At 44.0% G+C, this 23,362-nt stretch overlaps 2 protein-coding genes and 1 non-coding gene across 8 annotated transcripts in view; 1 reads left to right on the top strand and 2 right to left on the bottom strand.

Annotated features, from left to right (window-relative positions):
• The window catches only part of LOC109246626 (phospholipase A and acyltransferase 3-like), a 41,261-nt gene extending 35,292 nt beyond the window's left edge, over positions 1-5,969 (bottom strand). Inside the window, exons 1-2 of one of the 5 annotated variants that reach the window (XM_053899584.1) lie at positions 5,851-5,969; positions 4,932-5,015 (exon numbers count right to left, since the gene is read on the bottom strand). In XM_053899584.1, coding sequence (XP_053755559.1) covers positions 4,932-4,946 — 15 coding nt within the window. In that variant the 5' untranslated portion in view covers positions 4,947-5,015; positions 5,851-5,969. Of the gene's footprint in view, positions 1-1,136; positions 1,395-4,931; positions 5,016-5,404; positions 5,635-5,850 lie in introns of those variants that run through there. The other 4 variants (XM_053899581.1, XM_053899582.1, XM_053899583.1 and 1 more) reach the window with 4 other exon arrangements.
• On the top strand, positions 1,797-1,866 carry TRNAR-UCG (transfer RNA arginine (anticodon UCG)). The gene has a single exon. It is a non-coding gene; the product is annotated as a tRNA-Arg (tRNA).
• A 3,610-nt stretch (positions 5,970-9,579) lies between the features above and the next one.
• Positions 9,580-23,362, bottom strand: part of ATL3 (atlastin GTPase 3) — a 48,920-nt gene continuing 35,137 nt past the window's right edge. For both annotated transcript variants that reach the window (XM_019414760.2, XM_019414759.2), the window contains exons 9-13: positions 17,410-17,537; positions 16,728-16,784; positions 15,452-15,523; positions 14,636-15,067; positions 9,580-13,853 (exon numbers count right to left, since the gene is read on the bottom strand). In XM_019414760.2, coding sequence (XP_019270305.2) covers positions 13,767-13,853; positions 14,636-15,067; positions 15,452-15,523; positions 16,728-16,784; positions 17,410-17,537 — 776 coding nt within the window. In that variant the 3' untranslated portion in view covers positions 9,580-13,766. The remainder of the gene's footprint in view (positions 13,854-14,635; positions 15,068-15,451; positions 15,524-16,727; positions 16,785-17,409; positions 17,538-23,362) is intronic.

Genomic DNA, 23,362 nt, shown 5'->3' with positions numbered 1-23,362 from the left:
TTCCGATAACACCCCCCCCCCCCCCCCACTCGGCGAGCTGGGCCTCTACCTCCATGTTCTCTAGGCCTGCAGTACCCTTGGCTATTCACTGGCACAGCCCTATTCACCCCTCCAGATGGGCTCAGCACATCCACCTCCGTGCCTGCCCTGCGACCCCACCAAACAGTGTAGCTGCTGCTTCCGCAGGCCGCAGCCCTGTTTATCCGGGGACTAGAATTCCACGAGAAGGAGGGATGGGGTTCCGATGCCCAGCACACCTGCTAGAGCCAAAAGCCGGCCTGGTGCCTACGATGGTCTCAGCAGAGGGTCATGACCTCGATGAATGCGCTCCTTAAGCCCCTCCCAGTCGCAGCCCCTCCAGAGTGCGGATGAATCCGTGCAGGGCCTGGCGCAGAGACCTGCCAGAACGTCAGGCAAACTTAGAGGGTCTTAAAAGTTGTCGAGAAGGGAGTCTAGAATCGAGATCAGAGTTAAGCCCATCAATTTCCTCCTACTGAGAGCAGGGACTGGACTCAGGTCCCATCAACCCTGACCTTGAAATCGAATATTCCTGGGCTGCCTCCAATGGGGGGGGGGGGGGGGGGCGGGGGGAGCCACAATTCTTGCCTCCTGAATAGTCTACCTTGCAGGAATTGAGAGAGGATGTTCACTTGAACCGAGGATGTTTACTACCAAGACCGGCTTAGACCAGACCAAACCAGTCTGCACCCCAAGAAGGACCCCAGGGCTGAACTTCCCCCGACTTTTCCTCTCATGAGAATACTAAAAATCACGCCCAGGGGGTGGAGATTTAATATGCTAATTAGACCTACTACACACAACAGAAGCATGACCTTTAAGTGCCTAGGTGCTAATAAATCTCTCCCGCACACCCCCCCCCCCCCGGGTCTAAGTTTCTTTTTTTTCTTTTCTTTAAGTTTATTTCGAGACAGAGCAGGGAAGGGTAGAGAGAGAGAGGGAGAAAGAGAGAATCCCAAGCAGGCTTCGCACTGTCAGCGTGGAGCCCGACGTGGGGCTGGAAGTCACGAACTGTGAGATCATGACCTGAGCTGAAGTCAAGAGCCAGACATTCAACTGAATGAGCCAGCCACCCAGGCGCCCCCTCCCCGCCACCTAAGTTTCTTTGAAAAACTCACCCTGACCTCTCCTCGCCCAGCCAGCCTGCAGATTCTCTCCTTCGTGCTGCCTCCCTTGTGTCGGAGCATAAGCCCCAATAAAGCCTTTTCTGGAACTCTCTTTCAGCCTCTTACCAATTTCTATTGTTTCAAGAGTCCAAGGCCCCAGTTTGGTAGCCAGATTATGGAGCCCCTGTTTCACTTTGGATTTTCACTTCTCCAGCAGCCAGCCAGAGATTTAAGGGATTTAAGGGCAGCATGGCTGGAGAAAAGCTCCTGGCCCACTCATTCTTCGCAGATTCGGAACACGGACGGGTTAGCGCTGGCACTGACCAGGAGGCATCACGGGCTGGACTAAAGAGACAGAAACATTGGCCCGGACGGCAGACACGTGGCTCTCCGCGCCTCCAGGTCCGGGCACCCGCTTTAACAACAAATGACATTTGTCAAGCCCTGAGAGTCAGAGAGCGGCACACTCAAAGAGCAGGGAGGTAGGGGCTGTATTCCTTGTGGTGAGAGACACAAAGGCAAGAAAAATGTAATTTCAGTTACATTTCCTTACAGCTCGCAGCCCACACTGACAGACCCCCGAAACACGCCGAGTGTGACCTTCCTCAAGGAACTCAACGGCTGCCTTAGTGCCTTAATGTTTACGTTTGATTAAAGACTAAAAGTAGGGGTGCCTGGGTGGCTCAGTCGGTTAAGCGTCTGACTTCGGCTCAGGTCACGGGTTCGAGCCCCGTGTTGGGCTCTGCACCGACAGCCCAGAGCCTGGAGCCTGCTTCTGATTCTGTGTCTCCTTCTCTCTGTCTGCCCCTCCCCTGCTTGCTCTCTGTCTCTCTTTCAAAAATAAATAAACATTAGGGGCGCCTGGGTGGCTCAGTCGGTTCAGCATCCGACTTCGGCTCAGGTCACAGGTTCGAGCCCCGCGTCGGGCTCTGGGCTGACGGCTCGGAGCCTGGAGCCTGCTTCCGATTCTGGGTCTCCCTCTCTCTCTGCCCCTCCCCCGTTCATGCTCTGTCTCTCTCTGTCTCAAAAATAAATAAACGTTAAAAAAAATTTTTTTTTAAATAAATAAACATTAAACAAAATTTTAATAAAAAATAAAATTAAAAATTTTGCCTTCTACATGGAAATTCAACCAGAAAACACCCAGTTATATAGTCTGCAGACACACAAACTCAACCATTGTTCTAGCAGTAAGTTCCAAATAGCTCAGAGCCGTACTGAGCTCACTTTCGACACAGTTTGTGTGCCAACTGTCCAGGTCCTACATTTTCCTGTGTTTAAACAGAAGACAAAAGAGACGGCTCCCTCAGCGCCAGAAGAAACTAAAAGAGAAATGGATCGTTTTCATCGAGAACTAGACTTATTCTAAAGCAGTGGATTAAATAAATGTCAGCATTCACTACCATTCAACCGTGTTCTCTGATTTTTCCAGAAGGAAAACTTGGGAGAATTTTGCCAAGTAAGATAAAAACGTATGCTGAATTTTCTGGTGACGACGTTGTAGTAAAAATGTTTCACATATGGAGATATTTAAAAGCAAGCAGATTGACTTTTTTTTTAAGAGGCAGTATCGCGATTTCTGAATTTATTCTGAAATGTGCTTTTTATGAATCTCTGACACACTTGTCCTAATGTGTAAGACTTTTCCTATTTGTATATCTGTGGTTTCATGTGAGAGAAGCGTTTGACATTAAAATTAATAAAAAGTGCTCTTCAGTCAGCTGCGAGCAAAAATAAGACAAATCTAGCTCAACGGACTACTGAACATAAATATGCAGAGAAGATCAATTTTGACAGAGTCGTGGACAACTTTCCAGAAGTAAAAGTTCCAAAACAGAAACTGTAATATTGCTATCATCCATGACTGTTACCAACCTACATGTAAGAGTAAGCTTTCTTTCAAAAATACACAAATGCAATTAAAAACCCTTCTTTTTAAAGATTTTATTTTTAAGCAATCTCTACATCCAACATGAGGCTTGAACCCACAACCTCAAGATCAAGAGTCGCACGCTCCACCAACTGAACCAGGCACGTGCCCCGCAGTTAAAAACTCTTAATCCATTACTTTTCCCCCATTTTTCTCCATAACATTTTTCCTTATTTTTCATGCTTTTCCTCTTTCACTGGCATGATTTCATATGCAAAGCTCAATAAAAGAAAATTTTCACCGTTTCTTTTCTGAATATTATTACTAATAGTATTACTAATATTAGTAATATTTCCTGTTATTAGTAATCATTTCCTGATTATTATTGAAAATAGTGTTGTCAGATAAAGGAGAGGGATATCTAAAATGGCCACTCCAAGGGGCACCTGGGTGGCTTAGTTGGTTAAGTGTCTGACTCCTTGGGAATGCAAGCTGGTGCAGCCACTCTGGAAAACAGTATGGCGGTTCCTCAAAAAACAATAAATAGAACGACCCTATGACCCAGCAATTGCATGACTAGGCATTTATCCAAGGGATACAGGTGTGCTGTTTCAAAGGGACACGTGTACCCCCATGTTTATAGCAGCACGATCAACAATAGCCAAAGTATGGAAAGAGCCCAAATGTCCACCGATGGATGAATGGATAAAGAAGATGTGGTATATAGATACAATGGAGTATTACTCGGCAATCAAAAAGAATGAAATCTTGCCATTTACAACCACGTGGATGGAACTGGAGGGTATTATGCTAAGTGAAATTAGTCAGAGAAAGACAAAAATCATATGACTTGACTCCTATGAGGACTTTAAGAGACAAAACAGATGAGCATAAGGGAAGGGACGCAAAAAGAATATAAAAACAGGGAGGGGAACAAAACATAAGAGACTCTTAAATATGGAGAACAAACTGAGGGTCGCTGGAGGGGTTGTGGGAGGGGGGATGGGCTAAATGGGTCAGGGGCATTAAGGAATCTACTCCTGAAATCATTGTTGCACTACATGCTGATTTGGATGTAAATTTAAAAAAATAAAAAAGTGTCTGACTCTTGATCTCAAGCTCAGGACTTGATCTCAGAGTAGTGAGTTCAAGCCCCACGCTGGGTGTGGAGCCTACTTTAAAAAAGAAAATAGTGTTTCTCTGAAAAAATAAATGAATTAATAAAATGATCACTCCGGGCATCAAATATGCCAGGTACATACTGATGTTGGTCACTGTGGCATCTTTTTGTGGATTGAGATAATAATAATAATAGTGAATTCCAGTTGAGCACTTAATACGTGCGTGAAACACTACTCTGAGCACAGCCTTGTATTAAGTCATATAATCTTCACTTTAGGGGACAGAGTAAATTCGAAACAGGAAGTGCTCAGAACAGCACTTGGCACACATATGTCACAGCCAAGGGCCGGGTGGGAACACAATCCCAGGTGGGTCTGCTTCAAAAGCTGGTGAATGGAAGCATTTGGTAAGCCCCTTTATGATTTCTGAACCATATCAGATTAGAAAAAGGAAAAGTGAAAGCCTGGAAATTGGGCAGGGCTGGTCACGGGGTGTGTCAGCTGAGACCAGAGGTCAGACCCAAGGCCAGGTGTTCTGGTCTGACTTGTGGAGCCAGTCGCCCCTCGCTGCCTCCCTCCTCCGTAGGTCCTGCCTTCCCTGGGACTTGCTCCAGACAGGTGCCTGTGCAAGAAAAGCAAGCACGGAGACGACCAGGTGCTGGCTTACATACATCTGACGCTTGATGGCCCGCGGCTCCTAGAGGTGTGGCCCCACGTCCTCCAGGATCCTTCCCATCAGTAATAACTCAGGCTCCAGGACCATGAGTCCCCTCTGAAACACAGCCCCCGCCCCAGACCACGCCGCCCCACACTTACGATGGACGCTCGCATCTTTTTTCCTGCCGTGGACCCTCAATTTCAGGCTGGAGTTCGGTTTATCTGCTGCGTAAAGGCCTGAGGCTGCGGGGAGCAGGGGTGCGTTATGTCATTAATGGGGAACAGCGCTCCCAGGACCCCAGGGTACGGAGGTGGGGGGGGGGGGGGTGTCTGGCCAGGAGACCGTGCGCGGTTCTGCCCCGACTCTTCCGAGGACCGCCACCTCGCTCCCTTCGAGTTCCTCGCCGGCTCCCTCCCTGCCCCTGCACTTGGCCGCGAACGGACGAACCCCTCGAAGGGTCGGGTCGGGGGAGGCTCACCCCCCCACACCCCCCCGCCACCGGAGAGGCGGCGGCGCGGCCCCGGGGGAGCGCGATCCCTGTCGCCTGCCCAGGGTGGCGCGCCCGGCCCGCAGGTGCCAGGGGGCGCCTCTGCCGACGGGCTGCTCCCTAACTTGCTTCTTCCCGCCTCACCCAACTTCTCCGCCTCGCACGCAGCGGTCCGGGAGCCGGAGGGCCACCCCGAGCATCTCACCCTTCCTTAAGTCGGGGCAGGGCCGCCCCACCCACCTCGAGGACTGGGAGGCAGCGCGGCCACCGAGGGATGAGCTCTAATGGCCGCAGAGGCCGGGCCAGCGTAAGGTCAGCCGGCTCCTCCCCGCGCGGCTGACTAATGAGAGCCGGCAGGGCTCCCGGCCCCTGGGGACAGGGGACAGACAGGCCAGGTTGCCGCCCGCTCCCCGCCGCCGCCGCCGCCGCCTCTCCCCACGCCCTCCTCCACCCAGAGGCGCTCGGGTTCCGGCGCCACCGCCTCCTCACCCCTTCCACCCGCGCGCTTCCGGCCGCCCCGTATTTGGGCCCGTCTTGTACTACACTCCACCTGTATACACAGCCCCCGGGCGTGGAATCCGTTTACTGACCTCCTCCATTCGAGGGGGCTCACGGCTTAAAACGACATTGAATTTGAAAGTCATTCGAAGGCAAAGGTCTAGCAGAATGAGAGCACTTTTGGGGGCGTCTGGGTGGCTCAGTCTGTTAAAGCCTCGGACTTTGGCTCAGGTCATGATCTCGTGGTTAGAGGAGCTTGAGCCCCACATTGGGAGGAGGGGGGGGGGGTTCTGTGCTGACAGCTCAGAGCCTGGAGCCTGCTTCAGATTCTGCGTCTCCCTCTCTCCCCCCTCCCCCTCGCATTCTGTCTCTCTCTCAAAAATAAACATTAGAATTTTTTTAAGAAAAAATAAAAAGAAAGCACTTTTAACTATTGGGTCTTAAGCCCTCAGCCCCCAAACACGGCACACAGCAGGCATTCCGTGAGTGAATGAATGAATGAATGAATGGATGGATGGATGACCAGACACTGGCCCTTCCTGGCACTGGGCTCTGACTGGGCTGTGACTCCCTAAGAGTAGAACCATCTCCTGTTCACCTCTCTTCCGGCCAGGGCCGGGCAAGTCCCTGAGCCTTGCAGTCAAGATGCTTGGGCCAATCCTGGCCCTGTCACCTGCTAGCTAGAGGGTCCAGGACACCCTTCCCTCTCTGAACCTCAGTGGATTCATCTCTTAAACGGAGGGATGATGGTATCGGACAACATGGAAGTTAATATATAAAAATGCATTCCCCAGAGGGAGAGCAACAAACGAAATGATGCTTGTAAAGTGCTGAGCCTGTTGTGTGGCACGTGGTAAATCCTCATCAGGACACGCTGGCCGCTAACATGAGGAAAGGCACGTGCTCATCCACATCAGGGGTCACTCACTAGCTTCCCAACAGGTGAGTCAGAGGCGATGCAGATACATACCAGAGCTTTATGGGCATTACAAACTGCAGTGCGGATTAAGCAGGTGACTGTAAAACAGTCCAAACCCAGGGTGGAAAGGTTCAGTTTTGAGCCCACCAGACTGACTTCTGCTTCTCCTTACTCCCTGCTTTCTACCAGAAATGTCACTACCCAGATGTCACTTTCCTTTCTCCTCCCACTGTGCTGTGCCAGGAAGAACAAAACAAAAAGCATATGGGGTGGGGGGGTGGGGGGGACCGAGGAGGTCAGGAAAGCGATTGGTACCTTCCACACGGCTCTCAAAAGAGGAGCTCCAGGGGCACCTGGGGGGCTCAGTGAGTTAAGCCCCCAACTCTTGGTTTTGGCTCAGGTCATGATCTCACAGTTCGTGAGTTCGAGTCACGCATTGGACTCTGTGCTGGCAGTGTGGAGGCTGCTTGGGATTCTTTCTCTCTCTCCCCCCTCTCTCTCAAAATAAATAAACATCTAAAAAAATTTTTTTAAGGAGCTCTGTAAGACAGACTGCAGGCTGAGAAGCTACCAAATGATGTCGGTCCATTGCCAGCAAGACTCTCCTTAAGCCCCATCCCAAGTCCATCACCACTGTATGGGTGGGAAGCCATGCCAAGATCAACACCAAAGCTCCTGGTCTTTCCTGCAACCACAGCCATGGAGACCCGTTCTTCTTGTGACAGGGGAGGAGTATTATTAACTAATTAATTATTTGCAACGTCCCCATTCTCCTCCTTCTAAGGAGGGGGTGGGCTACTCCAGGAGAATCCACTGTTTTGCTGAGAAAGTAGGAGAAAATGGCTCAGGCTTATGCTGAAGGCATGACACCTTGTGGGGATTCCGAGCAGGTAGGGTAGAAGCAGCAGGAAGATCAGAGCAGGAGAAGGAAAGGAGGAAAGGGGCAGGGGGAGGAGAGAGAGGGCAGGCAAGCCACATCTAAGGAAACAGAATCCATTAGGAGGATTTTGTTGAGAACAGGAGGGTTTCCGTTGCTTGACATTAACTCTCAAGACCTGAACACTCTTCAGGGGAAAGCTCTATCAGTCAACTGAGTACAGGTTGTTTTTTGTTTTTTTTTTTAAGTAGGCTCCGCCCAATGCAGGACTTGAACTCAAAACCCTGAAGTCAAGAATCACGTGCTCTGCCAGGAACCCCTTAGCCAGCCAGACGCCCCTGAAGGACATTTCTTTTAACATTTATCCATTATACTCTGGTGAGGCTTTGTGAATATGCCAGTTCTGACAATTTGCTCTGACCAGAAAAATCAGGTTTTTATGAAAGAAAAGAAAGGTGACGTATAACTTCCTCCTGAATCTCCATCTCTGAAACCCCTCAAGTCCTACTGAAGAGAACAAATCCTTATTGAGAAGCCCTGAAGAGCTTCCCCTGCATAAATGTGCAGCATAACGACCATACTTCCCCTTGAAAGAACATTCCTGAAATGTTCAGCCTTTCTCATCCCACTGTTTGTTAAATGGCCTCACAGTCCCGGGACCTGGGAACTGTAATGGACATTCATTTTTGTCCAGCGGTCTTTCACTGGGTGACTCTGGGTGGTTCTGCCATATCACAGTACTCTATCACCCTGACTGGGGACATCCGTGACCCAGGTCCAGCTATGAGGCCCCAGCCCCCAGGCTATATCCGCTGACCCTGGAAGGAACATATGACCCAACCCAGACCAATCAGAAGCCTTCTCCAAGATGGAGCTATGTACACACACACACACACACACACACACACACACACACACATTTTAAAATAGGCAGTGGGTCAAAAAAAAAAAAGCCTCTTTCCTCTGGAGACATTTAAGTGGTATGATGTAAGCCTGGAACCATCTGTGACTTTCCTCCCCTGCAGCATGGAATAAATCCATCTGCTTTTGAATTTGCCAACACATACCTGAGAGAACAGACCTGTGGACATGAGTTCTTCCAGTACTTGGTATCGATTTTACCCCGAGACATCCAAATACAATTGCTTTTTCTTCGATTAAGCTAGTGAGAGTTGAACTCACCTTTGCAAACCGATACATGGAAATCAAAGGCAAGAATGTCAATGTACCAAAGACAAACCAGTTTGCTGGACACACACACCACATCCCCATCCACACACACCCACTTTCCCCTTTCCTTCTCCCCAGCTTATGCTAATGGGGGTATCTGCACTCTGATGGTAGCACCCAAGTATTCACCATCATCTTCGTAGCGTTATCAGTTCGTGAGTTTGCGCCTTCCCTAACTAAACTGTGCGGAACTCAAACAAGACAGCTAGCCTGGCACCTAACGCGTGACCACCACTGGCGGGGGAAGGCAGGTGGATGGACAGATGGAGGCTACTGACCCCACCCAGCCTGTTTCAAACTAGAAACATAGTAGAAATCTTCTTTCTTACTGCAGGGCCAAATGGGCTATGTGTGGCGATTAGTCAGTATTTGAGAAGTTCAATGCAACCTCCCCCCTGGCTTCAAGGTCACCACTGAAAGAGAAAGCTTTCGGTAGAGCTTCACCACACCCCAGTCCCAAAGAGGAACCATCTAACCAGATGGGGCGACCAGGTGAAGTGCTACGAGTTCAAAGGTCCTCACAAGTTCGTGTTGTTGTAAATCAAATTTGTGCTCGATTTTAAGCCCCACCACCAAGTGCACAGCCCTCTCGAGCGCTACGCTAGGAAGATTGTTCAGGACTCCTTGGCAGGACAGAGAAAGGGGACAAGCTCAAACCACATTACTACTGCCCACTTTGACATGGAGGTGTCCATCCCCTTAGATCTCCTATTCGCTTTGCCAAGCCCGAATCTAGCTCACAGATCTTCCCACGTTAAAGAATGGAGAAAGGGGGGGAAAAAAAACCCACAGACATGGTGCTATGATCTTTATTCAATTAAATGACCTTACAACTAAGAAACAGAAAACATGCTTTTAAGAAACTAAGAGCATAATCTCATCCCATTGCACTTTTTAAAAAGTATATTAAACTTTAAAGCCATTCAAAGGCAAGGGTCTAGGAGAAAGTATTTTCAACAAATCATTTTTTAAAGAAAAGAAAAAGAACTCTGAGAAGAAAACCTGTATATGCTCAGGATTAATATTGACCCTTTAAGGCTAAAGTCCATGGCAGCATTTAGCCATCTAGATTAGAAAGCTTTGAGAATCAAATGCAACCTTCCCTTGGTCGTAAGAGCACTACATTTAAATTTTAGTTCTGGCACATGAAATTTCTTCCCAGGGAGGAAAAATTTCTTTTGAAAACTTTCTGCTATTAGACCTAGAACTTTGAGAAGTTCCTGATGTGGGGCACTTTTGTCACTAATTTTCAAAGTTGTTTTCTCCTTCTTTTTCATTATTATTATTTATGGCTTAAGGTTTTCTGTACAGGAATGACGAGGGGTTCAAGTCAAAGTGCTGAATTTTGTTTTTTAAAAAAAAAACAACTTTCAAGATAGTTTTTTCAAAATCCTAATTACACTTGTTAGTAAATAGGATACGTGTACATTCATTTTTCAGAGAAGGCACTATGACATCCTGATTTACAACAGCTTTAAGGAGCCTGGATGATCCTCTAGATGAAAGATATCCCCCTTATTACTCTGAACGTGGGAAACTCTCAGCCAGGGTCTCTGGCGGCAGACCACCTACTGTGAGCCTTCGGTGAAAGCTGTCTGTCCACTCGCCTCCAGACAATAGTGAACTGCACTTCCCCATCACATGGGGCGGTCTCTCTCGCTGGTCTGAGCCACCTGCAATACTGTCTTATCGAAGTGGTGACTCCAGGGCCACAACCCAGACCCCCTGAGGCAATCCCTGACATAGAGCTAGGAATCTGAATGTTTTTAAACAAGCCTCCCAAGTTAAGTCTTATGCACTCCAAGGTAGATGAGAGCCACTACCCAAATCATAACTGTAACAGGACATAAGAACACTGTTCAATTGCAGCAAATGGTCTCATACAATGGACTTCTTAAAGTGATTTAAAAAAAATCACTTATACACATGGTTTGTACTTTCATGACTGAAGCTTGTCTTCATTATGCCCTTATTCCTTGACTAAAATTTTGTCAGATCGAAATGTAAGCCAGAAAGATGTAGCCCATTTCTGGCTACCTTACATGGTAGTCATCCTAAATCACCCTAAATTACATTTCCATAGTTCTATTGGGGGGGGGGGGGGGGAGAGTCCTATGAAGATTTCCATATAAATTATTAAAAAAAAGAAAAACTCTAGGAAAAAAAATAAAATGTTTATGAGCCAGGTAGAACACTGGATATGACCTGCTAAGGAAACACACTGCCAGTAACAAGGCAGTTTATTTGTTTGCCTAACTTCACGTTAAAAGAGAAAGAACAGATAAAGCAAAACAGTATTCGTAGACAATTTTACCCAGTATAAAGCAGGCATTAATACACAAACCTCCACAGAACAGACTTCTTGGCATACTGCTAAAATACGGTAGGACTCCAAAGATGCTTACCATCATACACGATCATTAGATTGCTCGTGAAAGAATTGAAATTCTGATTCTATGATTTTTACCATAAAAAGCTAATTGGAAGTATTAAAAAAAAATGAAGAAACATTTTTCCCTGAAATGAATACTTCTCATCGAAATTCTGAAAACCTCCTTTTACACGTTAACAGGAATAGGCCCCGTGTAACCATCTGAAATGAGCACACAAAGATCGCCTGTGTGGGAAGACTGGCCGGGGATGGCAGAGCAACATGGCCAAGCCAACGCTTTCAGTCTGAACTATCCCTCCTCAACGACGTCTCCGACCCACAAACTAAGGGCTGAGGGAAGTTAAGAAGTAAAAGACGTTCCTTTCAACCTGATTATAAATCTCCCCAGGACTATTTAAAGCCAGCAATGAGAATGCATCTTGTATCGAAAAAGATGATATAAAACCATCAACTTCCTGTAAAAATAGGCCAAAGAAAACTCATTAAGGATCCTCATTGATAAAAACTTTATAAACACGCTCCAGAGGCATAGTAAGTTAATAAAAACAAAAATAATAAGGCTTCCCCAGGGTAATTAAGCCAAATTATTTCTTTAAGGTCAAAACAGAAATGGTGACTTAAACAGTTAACTAATCGTTAAGACTGCACTAATCACACGATATATTTATTTTAAAATTTCTAATACTTTAGGATTAAAATAAGTTTTAGACACATCATCCTTTTCTCATTAAAAGCATCGTTCTAGACAATTATTCTGAAAACTATAAATGTGCTTCTACAATGCATTAAAAGCCAAGTATCTCAACGTGTGTAAGGCCTTTCGCTAGTAAGGACAAACCTTCAGGAAAATGAGGGGCCACCTGATATGCACCAAAATTTCAAAGAGAAGCTTTCGATTTAATAGTCAAAACTAAGCATCACTGATATGCAAGTAGACAGTTTTCAGAACAAGCTGGAACTTTCCTAAAATTTAATGGCAACTGAAAAAAATAGCAAGAAGTTCAGGATAAGATGGTATATAAATATGGAAACATAGAACATGCTTGGAACTAGTTCGGGACTTATAAAAATGCTTCGGTGGTGAGGCATCAAAGAAATAAAAAGAAACTTCCTTGATAAAGAGATTACATGCCACACGAGACTTCTTTGTGCCTTCCGTTCAGACTTCACGTATATAGAACCTACACTTGGATTTGGCCTAAGCCTTCCCTATCTCCCCCCCCCCCAAAACAAAAAATATCTTAAGAATTAAGGCTCTCAGACCTGAATGTTTATATAAAAACTTGCAGGCAAGTTTTATGAAGTTTTAAAATGTACAATTCACCATTATAAATCAAAGGAAAAGGCAACTGATAAAGTGTTTTTTACCACACAAGGTAAATAAAGGTTTCGTGGATACTTCTAGATACTGTCCACATTTGGGTAGGACTTTGGTCCTTACTAAGCCAAAGCTACTTTAAAGCTACCAATTAATCAAGTGAAGTTAAATAAAGGATGACTCACTAAACAAAACTGACAATGTTAGTAGCTTCGTTATTAAAAATCTTAGTGCGTAGCAAAAGACAAATGGTTTAGATAAAGACCTGATTTACTGCTAGGCCACAAGAACAGGACATCAGCTAAAGGCAGTAATGTTTGGTAACGTGTTTCCTCTAATCCTTAATAAAGTTCCGTTCTTATGCAGAACTCTTGAAAAAACAAGGCCTCTCAAATGATAACCGTGAGTTATATATAATACATATATGTATACAAACCTACAGTGAATCTGACCAAGGCACAAGTTCAAGTGACTTATCAGAGGTCACATGGTTCACTTAAACTCAAGCTTTTTTCTTAAAATATCAAGCTCACTCCTTTTATGATGAGCCACTCTGGCTTTTCAAGGCATGTCTGCTTCTTTTCTAGAAAGAAGCTATAGGAATGAAGGCAAAAATAAAATAAAAGTATATCCCACCAAAACCGTTAGCCTGTCAGGTAATAAAAGACTGGAAATTCCAGGGTACGGTGGATTTCAACGTGATACAATCTTCCCACACTATATGGCAAACAGGATTCTCTAATATCGTAAGATTTTAAAAGTGTAATGGCATCGTTTTCAGCCTTTTGTTCCGAAACTTTTGCAAGTTTTGTAAACTGTTTAAAAAGAGGAAGGTATAAAAAGAACGGACAGGTTTCACCCCAAAACAGCATCTTCCATGAGGTTATCCTCAATCCCCTCCCTATCATGTCCTCAAAAGCCTGGATTCAATCTTAAAAGGCACGAAGTGGCACATTCAGGATTTAAAACCACATTTGCATTTTCTCCTTTCGCCTTCTCCCCCTTTAAAGTGCACAAAGCAGAGTAACAAGGAAATAGACACAGGCTTGGATCTATATCGGCAAGGAAAAGAAACGCTTCCAACAGAAATGGAAGTATGTGTAAGAATTTGAAGCCACGGGAAAGGTCTGTTCATTTATTACTGCTGAGTCTCAGCTCTTCCCGGATGATTCCCAGATCTGTGTTCCTCTGGACCTGGACCTGTGGCCGTGGCCGAAACCCAGAAATCGGTAGGGGCTGGCTGCGTTCTGGTCGGATCCTCTTGTGAAGATGCTACTGAGCTTTCTTATCCGCGGGTGGCCTCCCAACAACCGCTTCCCTCACAGCGGCCTGAGTGGAATTACCCATATGGGACGTAGCCTGCAAAAGTCCATTTGTTCAAACACGTAAGTTAAAAAAATACAACACAGCGCCGAGAGAGTAAGACCGCGGAGACAAACTTTCAGACATCTCGTTCTACAGCACGGGTATGTTACGGAAAACGGGGAAATGAAAACACAGGTGTTGGGGGAGCAAGTGGCGGCAGCAGACCCCCAAGAGAGCCCGCTGAGCCCCTGCTCTGTGACTGTACGTAGCAGGGCGGACAGCTCTCCTGGCTTCTCACAAGCTTCTGACTTAACCGATCTGTTCATGCTACTCAGAAAAAGAAATCAATCAGGGTCTCAAATATCTGTAAATCTGGAGGTCACGTCAATGTCAAAAGCCACTGGCTTGTTGAAAGATCTGAAGTGAAAGAGATGCCATCCATTAGAACTCAAAACGGAAAATTTTCAAAGCTCTTGATTTTCAGGGAAGCAAATTAACCTCAGATCAGGGAGAATCACACAGGAATGGTCTGAAGAGCATGTGGTTAGAAGTTTCCCATGATAAACACAGTATGTCCAAGTTGAAACTCTGTTTGCATCAGAGGAGAGTTTTTAGGCATGAAAACAAAATACTAGGATTAAATACTAATATCCTCAAGAAGGATGATACAACATCATGTCTATCAAAAAAACCCAAAAGAAAACAAAAAGCCAGGGGAAGTTTCTCACGCCTTCCTTCTTTCACTATGAAACTCTTTCAAATGGAAATACTTTACAATAAAAGCACAAGCATCCGTCCCTTGTCAACCCTCAGCCTTGTCAGCTGGCACCACTTACCTGCTCTAACACGTACGCTGCACCAGAATCAATTGCTCCGCCCAGCTCACGATATTGACCAGAATACCTGATGTATCCCCACGTGAGAAGGGCTATTAACAGCAGTCCAACCATGCAGTTGAACAGCTGGGCCACAACCTCAAGACCAACGAAGCCAGTGAGGCCTGAGGCGATGTACAAAGCCACAATGCCTGTGAAAAGCACCGCGGGGGTTCGGAAGGTGCTGAAGACATTCTTGCTACCATTGTGTTTGCAGAAATTCTCATACAGTTCGTTGATTTCCTCCTCTAGCTCCTGCTGATAGCGGAGACTAAAATCCTTCCCACCCATCTTCTTGGTCTTCTTAAAATGGTCCAGAGCAAGTTGTCTGAATTCACAGTGCTTCTCCTCTAGAATGTCTGGAGACAAATAAGGTTTCTCTCCTCCACAAACCTAAGAAGAATAAAGACACAGGTGTTGAAGATGCCTTCGAAAACAGGTGCCCAACGAAACAAGTGAAAACACTGCAAAAGAATGTTTTCATATATTAGAAATGAACTGTAAAATGGTGACCAAGACCAATAAAGTCTGGTTTCACCTCCTCTGAAAAGTGCACTGACATAACCAGGGTGACACTGATCAGTGACGGCAACGACACTGTAAGAAAGCCTTGGTTAGAAATGGTAATAATTGGAAGACCCCTATTACCCAGGGGACCTGAACACAGCTTTGCTGCCTCATCACGTTAAGATGCGGTAAACAGGGTGAGGTTGGCCCTCCTGAGCAACGGGCCCAGGTTATATAGATCTCTCCGAAGACGACACATGCCCAACATACCTCCTCCATGTTGTTGTAATAGATGTCTTTGGCAGACGCCGCAGCTGCTAAATTGTTGGCTTCAGCAGTGGCCTTTTAAGAAAGGAAAGCATAAACTATGGATCCTTCCTCTTTTAACATTCTTCCACAATCTCCTCTCACCCTATCCCCGTTCACTTTTTTATGATCCTTCTGCCATTATTTAGGTTCCCATATAGCCCTATTTATAAAATAAAATATAACTTTTCTTCCAAATTTTCTGCCCCAAAAGTTCTTATATGTAAGAATCTTATCGTAAAGTAAACTTCTAAAAATATCATTCCCTTTGCTTCAATTTTAAATGTTAAGAAACAGATATGAGTCAAAAAAGGGAAAAATTTATCTGTACATGAATCCCAAGCTCTGGCTTCCTTTGTGAAAATGTTTCGCTATTAAAGAAATAAACCTTTCGGGGCGCCTGGGGGGCTCAGTCAACTGAGTGTCCGACTTCGGCTCAGGTGATGATCTCGCAATTTGTGGGTTCGAACCCCGCGTCAGACTCTGCTGTCAGCACAGAGCCCTCTTCAGATTCTCTGTCGTTCCCCGCCCCACCCCTCCTTATGCACACATGCTCTCTCTCACTCTCAAAAAGAAACATTAAAAAAAAAAAAAAAAAAAAAAAAAAAGAGGAGGGGGGCCTGGGTGGCTCCGTCGGTTAAGCGTCTGACTTCAGTTCAGGTCATGATCTCGCGATTCGTGGGTTTGAGCCCCACGTGGGGCTCTGTGCTGACAGCCCAGAGCCTGGAGCCCGCTTCGGATTCTGTGTCTCCCTCTCTCTCTCTGCCCCTCCTCTGATCACACTCTGTGTGTCTCTCTCAAAAATAAACAAACATTATAAAAATTTTAAACAACAACAAAAATAGAAGAAACATTTGGCAGTAAACTACCTTACGTTATGCACCTGAAAGTCAGAAATTATATATTTTAGTGAAATTACATCTTGAAAATACCAAAATATTGAAAATAAAAATCTCTGAAAACAAAAAACCTGACTAAAGAAGTATGTCAGGATTTAGTAGACCACAGATAACAGGAAAGTAATTTGTCTAAGATGAGTGGGCCCGGCCTACCAGGCGTAATAAAAAAACCGTGCTCTCCCCGGGATGTCTGGCGGGAAGACTCGGGGAAGATCCGTTCTGCTTTAACTGTACCACCGGGAATACGCACAAAAAACCCAGAAGGCAGTCACACTCCCATTCTCATATATGGGCCACCAGTAACCAAACAGGATCACTTAAGAGGTCAAAGAAGTGCTCACCTGAAGCATGGACTTGGGATGAGGCAGATCTTCTCCTTGGTAAATTTTAATATATGCCTTAGGATATAAACGTAAAAAGAACTATGAAAAATGTCATTCTGTCACTTTCAGTCACATTTTAACTTTTTAAAAGTGACCGTACAACTGCATTTTCCTAAAGACCTAGATCAACACCCAGGAATTAGCAAAAACACAACACACCTTTGAGTGCATGTTAGCGTATTTTGAGTTAACTGAAAGTAGCTCTCAAGCAGCACGAGCCTACCAAGGCTAGGATTCCCACCAGATTCCCCATGCACACTGGCCTCACCACTGCCTGTGGGCACAGTGACCATCCGCCTTGAGGTAGTCGTGTCACATCTAGGTGCCGTCTCCTCCTACTCACAGCAACTTCCTAACCACCTCCTGTCCACACCATCTTCCTTGAGGAACAATCTTCCTTTAGCCACAGTAATTACTCCTCTAAGAAAGTGCAAAGAACATTCATTTGGTTCCTAGACCGATACTGCCACCCAGTGGCCCGCTCCCGGAAGGACCCCGAAGGCTCTGAAAATGCCTCTCACCATCTCCCCGTGAAACTTGCCCCCTTCAGCTTTAAAATAGTGAAATTCAAAGTTAGTTTACAGCCTAGATCAGTTTCACCAAACATCACATTATTTTGATAATTAAAACCCATATTTACCTTAAAATACTCCAATAGCCCCCGACAGGTGACTTTTGAGCCATTGATCTCCTTTTCCATTAAATTAGCCGGGTTTAACACAAATGGAATCAGGGTCTGCAACTGCTCTTTGAACTCACTGGCAATATCTGTTCACGAGACCACGAAGAAGCAGACAATAAGCGAAGCAGACTTACTCAACCAAGCTGAGCATAAAATGTGATCTTCATAGTCTGTTTTAACATCCGCTAGTTGAAAGTGAAGGGAGGGGGTCCCAACTGTGTCTGACACTCTCTGCCTATGACCAGGCTGCGGTCGGACCTCTGTCTGCATGTACTCTCACTGTCCCCTTCCCTCCCTTCTCAGGATTGTTTGCGGGGTTTTTTTTTTTTAAGTGTATTTGTATTTATTTTGAGAGAGACAGACAGAGGAAGAGGGAGAAGGAATGAGCGGGGAAGGGGCAGAGAGACAGGGAGAGAGAGAATCCCAGGCAGACACCAAACTCCACGCTGAGCCCAAACGGGGGCTCAACCTCATGGGCCTGAGCCAAAATCAGGAGTCGGACACTTAGCTGCCTGAGCCACCCAGGCACCCAGCAAAGGATTTTCTAAAACACGACTTTAAAAGTACTTCACAAGAAGCAAAAACAATATAACAGCAGGGAGGGGGACGAAACATAAGAGACTCAAATACAGAAAACAAACAGAGAATTGCTGGAGGAGTTGTGGGAGAGGAGATGAGCTGAATGGGTCAGGGGTATCTACTCCTGAAATCACTGTTGCACCATGTGCTAACGTGGAGGTAAATTATAAAAAATAAATAAGTTATAGAAAGTAAAGAATGCAAAAAAATACATAATAAACCTTCAAAAATAAAAATAAAAGTACTTCAAAAAATCAAAAGTGAATGAATTCAACCACATTAAAACTAAGGCACCATTAAAAAAAAAAAAAAAGACAAGACACAGATGGGAGAATATATGTGCAACACATAACCAACCAGCAAAGCTTCATATCTTAAAATACACATATAGGATCTATGCGTTGCATAGAAAGACAAGCCCCGTCTAAAACTGAACAACACGCATAAGTAGGAACTGCAGAGGAAAGGAACCATGAAGGAAACATGAATGTAAATAAATACATGAAAAGATATTCAACCCCATGAACAATCAGAAAAATGCAATTTAAGACCATAACGACATATTATTCTCTATCACTACTTTGGCAAAAACTAGAAGTCTGAAAATACCAAGCACTGCCAAGGATATGCATCAACGGGAACTTCTGTACACACTGATGAAGGGAGCGTAAACTGAACTACACTTGGGGAAACAATTGGCATTATCCAGTTGAGGGGAAAATACACAGATTCCAACATCCAGTAGTCTTGCTTCCAAAGCACGTACCCTCAGGAAACTCTCATTTATCCATATATACCAGATTGTGCATGGCAGCACTGTTCATAATAACAAGTAACTGGAAAAGCTTATATTTCTATTGAGAATAAACTGTGTTATATTCACAGAAGGCACAATTACGCACAAGGAAAGTGAATGAACTACAACGACATGCGATGATACAGATAATCTCAGAAATAAAACACTCAATGAAATGCAACGCATACTGTTTTTAATAAGTCAAAATTAAAGCAACTTGGCAACAGACTGATTCAAACACAAGCAATGGTTGTTGTTTTTTTTTTAATTCAAGGGTAGAATAAGCAAAATTTAGAACAGTGGTTAATTCTGTGGGGAGGCAGGGAGATGGGATAGGGAAGAAGCACACAAATGCAGAAAACAGCACTGGTAATGTTCTAGACAAGAATTGGCAAACTACAGCCCTCGGGGGCAAATACGGCCTGCAAACTGTAATTGTAAATAAAGTTTTATTGCAACACAACCGTGTCTTCACTTATGCATTGTCTATGGCTGCTTTCTTGCTACAACAACAAAGCTGAATAACTGTATGGCCCACAAAACCTACAATATTTACTATCTGGTCCATTACAGAAAAAACTTGTCAATTCTGGTTCTAGATATTAAGTTGGGCAGTAGGTTTGTGATGTTCATTATATGATGTACTAAGCCTTACCTATACAAGTTCCACGTATTCTTTTATGTGTGTAATACTGCTACATTCTTTGGTAGTTGGGCCAAGCTTTCTTCTGTACTGATTCATCAGCTGATCTCCTTCTCCCCTACTAGGGGCCTGTTTCTTAGAATACAGTCACTCTTCACAAACTAAATAAATATGCTATCCTTATGTGTACTAAATTCTCCAGTTTGTTTGCCTTTTTTTTTAAGTTTACTTATTTATTTCGAGAGACAGAGAGAGAGAGAGAGAGAGCAGAGGAGGGGCAGAAAGAGAGCGAGAGAGAGAGAATCCCAAGCAGGCTCTATACCATCAGCACAGAGCCTGACGCGGGGCTCGAACTCACGAACCGTGAGATCACGACCTGAGCCTTACCTGACTGAGCCACCCAGGCATCCCTGTTTGTCTTTTTATAACATGCATAAAACTATTACGTACTCAAACCGACACCATTTTTCTTTGGCAATTTCTTTTATTCCTCCTAATTTTAAGGAGTCCTTCCCCAATTCCAGAGGTCTAATAAAATTAAATTTTTCCCCATGCTTTAATTTTTATAATTTAACTTTGTAATCTATCTAGAATTTTTTATGCTTCATAAATTGAAATCTACATGGCATTTCTCTGTAAATAGTAATAGGTACTTCTCATCTCCACCAACTCACATCCCATCTTAAATAACTGCCCAATTATAAAATCTCTTGACATCGAAAAATTGTTTAGGTTTATAAATCTGTCCTACCAAAAAGTAAATTGGTACCGATCTCCCACCCAAATACTCTTAATTCTATATTCTCCTCAGGATGGCGCCAAAGTATGGCCTATGCAAACGTTAAAAAGGGATCGATCCCCATATTACATATTGATTTGTGGCTTAATGTATGACAAAGGTGACATTTCAACTGGTGGGGCAAGCTGGACTATTCTATAAATACTTTTGGAACAAATGAGCCGCCATTCAGAAGTAAGATGAATCTAAATTGGATCATAAGTTATAATGTGATAGATGAAACTGCAAAATTTCGAGAAAAAAACGGGACAAATTCTTCATGACTTGAAGCAAAAAATGCCTAAAATTGTGCGTATACTATGCTATTCTGTGTATACAGTATTCATATCTGCTGGCACACTCTAAAGAAAACTCTGGAAGCCTATAAAAATGGAAGAGAGACTTTTCACTGAATACTTTTTAATCCTTTTTGAGATTTTAAACATGTGAATGTATCACGTATTCCAAAAAAAACCTTTTTTTTTTTTTGTTTTATGGCTTCAACTTTTATCATATCGGAAGACTAAGGGCTTCAAAAATATTTCACTCAAGGAACTGGCACAATCTAGACACCACAGACTGTTCCTAAACCCAGTTTTACCCAGATTTAAAGACCCTTAAGCATTAATGCTTCTCTGAAGGCTGTACCAAAATACTAGTTTTAGACTCAGAATAGACAAGAATGGTCTCCTGATAATCTCAAAATCCCGTGCTGTCAAAAAAAGACAGTGCCCTACCAACTCTTCAGGTTAATTTCTAGCTAAACAACTCAGTGGTGGGGCACCTTGGTGGCTCAGTCCTCGATTTCGGCTCGGGTCATGATCCCAGAGTCACAGGATCAAGCCCTGAGTTGGGCTCCGTGCAGAGCATGGAGCCTGCTTAAGATTCTCTCTCTTTCTCTCTCTCTCTCCCTCTGCCCCTGTAACCTGCTCATGCTCTCTAAAATAAACTTAAAAAACAAAAACAAAACAAAACAAAACAAAACAAAACTCAGTGGTTACTGCATTAAGTCTCTCTGCTCTAGAAAATACAAAGATCACAGTTTTCTTTATGGTGATGACACAGTCATCTGTGTCTGATGAAAGGGGTCTTAAAAGTGAGCTAATCTAGCCAACAGGAAGCAGCAGCAGTTAAGCAGTAATTACACCAAAACTAAGATTGTGTTTGGCAAGTGTTCACCTCTGAATAAATGGCCATTCTTTAAAAATAAATAAAACAGGGGCGCCTGAGTGGCTCAGTCGGTTAAGCAGCCGACTTTGGCTCAGGTCATAACGGTCTGTGAGTTCGAGTCTCATGTCAGGCTCTGTGCTGACAGCTCAGAGCCTGGAGCCTGCTTCGGTTTCTGTCTCCCTCTCTCTGCCCCTCCCCTGCTCACACTGTCTCTCTCTCTCTCTCTCTCTCAAATAAAAAATAAACATTAAACAAAAATTAAAAAAAAAAAAAAAAGATCCTCCTATGGATTAGGCCTAACTGCTCTCAAGCTAATGTCTTTCTCAGGTTATATGGAATAGGGCAGCAGGATCTCAACCAAGTCACTGTACAAGGATATACTTGAGAAAATACAGCATCTAGGCATTTTCTTTAACTCTGAAAAGTACATCAGCTCTATTTACAGGTCCCCCAATAAAGTGTATGTGGTTCTCAGTCAAGCACCTGCCAAATACTCCAAGTCACCATTTGCAATTTAGCATCCAATTTATGCTTCACTCAAAACCCTTCTTTTAAACACCGTTTAGATTTCCTAAAATTACAAAATATCTGTCTCCAAAGCTACGAAGTACACAGACCTTTGCAGAGCTAATAAGAATTCTTTAGGAACAATCCTAATGACTATAGTTCCTGAAACAGACACACAAGGGTAGATTATAAACATATTGTTGAAGTAAAGCAAAAAAGGAATTTTTTATTTTTCAGATCTTTTCTTAAAAACATAATTATAAATACATATTTTGGAATAAATAGGATCATACAACATATGCTACTGTGCAATCTTTTTACATTTAATAATATGTCACAGACAACTATGTAAATACATACAGATCCATCTATCTACCTTAACCTTTTGGAAGACTTTTAATAGCTTTTTTAAATAAGCTTTTAAAAGTGCAGAGGTACTAGGGCGCCTGGGTGGCTCAGTCAGTTAAGTGTCCATCCAGCGCTCGATCTTGGCTCAGGTCATGATCTCACAGTTCGTGGGATCAAGCCCTGAATCAGGCTCTGTACTGTCAGCCCAGTGTTTGGGATTCTCTCTCTCCCTCTCTCTCTCTCTCTGCCCCTCCCCTACTCGCCCTCTATCTCTCAAAATAAAGAAATTTAAAAAAATAGTTTTAAAAGTGCAGATATACCATAATTTCACTAACTCCTCAAAAACACCCATTTGTTTCCAATTATTCCCTGTTATGCTACAGTAATATATATCCTTGTCCATACATTTTTATCTGCTTGAAATTCTGGATCAAAGAACATAAACATTTAAAATTTTGATACTGACACATAAAGACTGAATCTGTACCAATAAATTTGCACTTTGTTAATTATTTTGCTGCTACACATATTTTTATGAGTATATACTGACCATTTGCATTTCTTCTTTGGGGACTTGCCTTTTCACATAAGAGAGGAAGATTTTAACCTTATAAATGTGTTTTGAACATCAATGGTGGATGAGGGAACCAAATAATAATCATGAGGCTAAAAGTTGCTTATATAGAATTTGTTCCCTATTTTATAGATATATGAAAATTAGCACACTGAATACTCAGTGATAAGCTGTTCATAATTTTTAAATACATACAGGGTTGAACAGTAACCCCCCAAAATGCATATCCTCCTGGAATCTCAGAATGTGACCTTGTTTGTAAATTACATACATAACTAGATGAGATCCTACTGGATTAGGGTGGAACCTAAATCCAAACAGTGGTGTCCTTATCAGAAGAGAGAACACACAGAGATACACAGAAGGCAGCCATGTGATGACAGAGCCCGGAGTGACACAGCCACAAGCCACGGGGTACCCAGGCTTGCCAGCAAACCCCAGAAGCTAGGAGAGAAGCACGGGACAGATTCCCCCTCAGAGCTTCCAGAAGGAATCAATGCTGACACCATGATTTTG

Source organism: Panthera pardus, unplaced genomic scaffold (genome assembly GCF_024362965.1).
Source record: "Panthera pardus isolate Hobbes unplaced genomic scaffold, ASM2436296v1 HiC_scaffold_12, whole genome shotgun sequence".
Taxonomy (NCBI): Eukaryota; Metazoa; Chordata; class Mammalia; order Carnivora; family Felidae; genus Panthera; species Panthera pardus.
The sequence above is the reverse complement of the archived record's forward strand: the minus strand, read 5'-3'. Positions and strand labels throughout refer to the sequence as shown.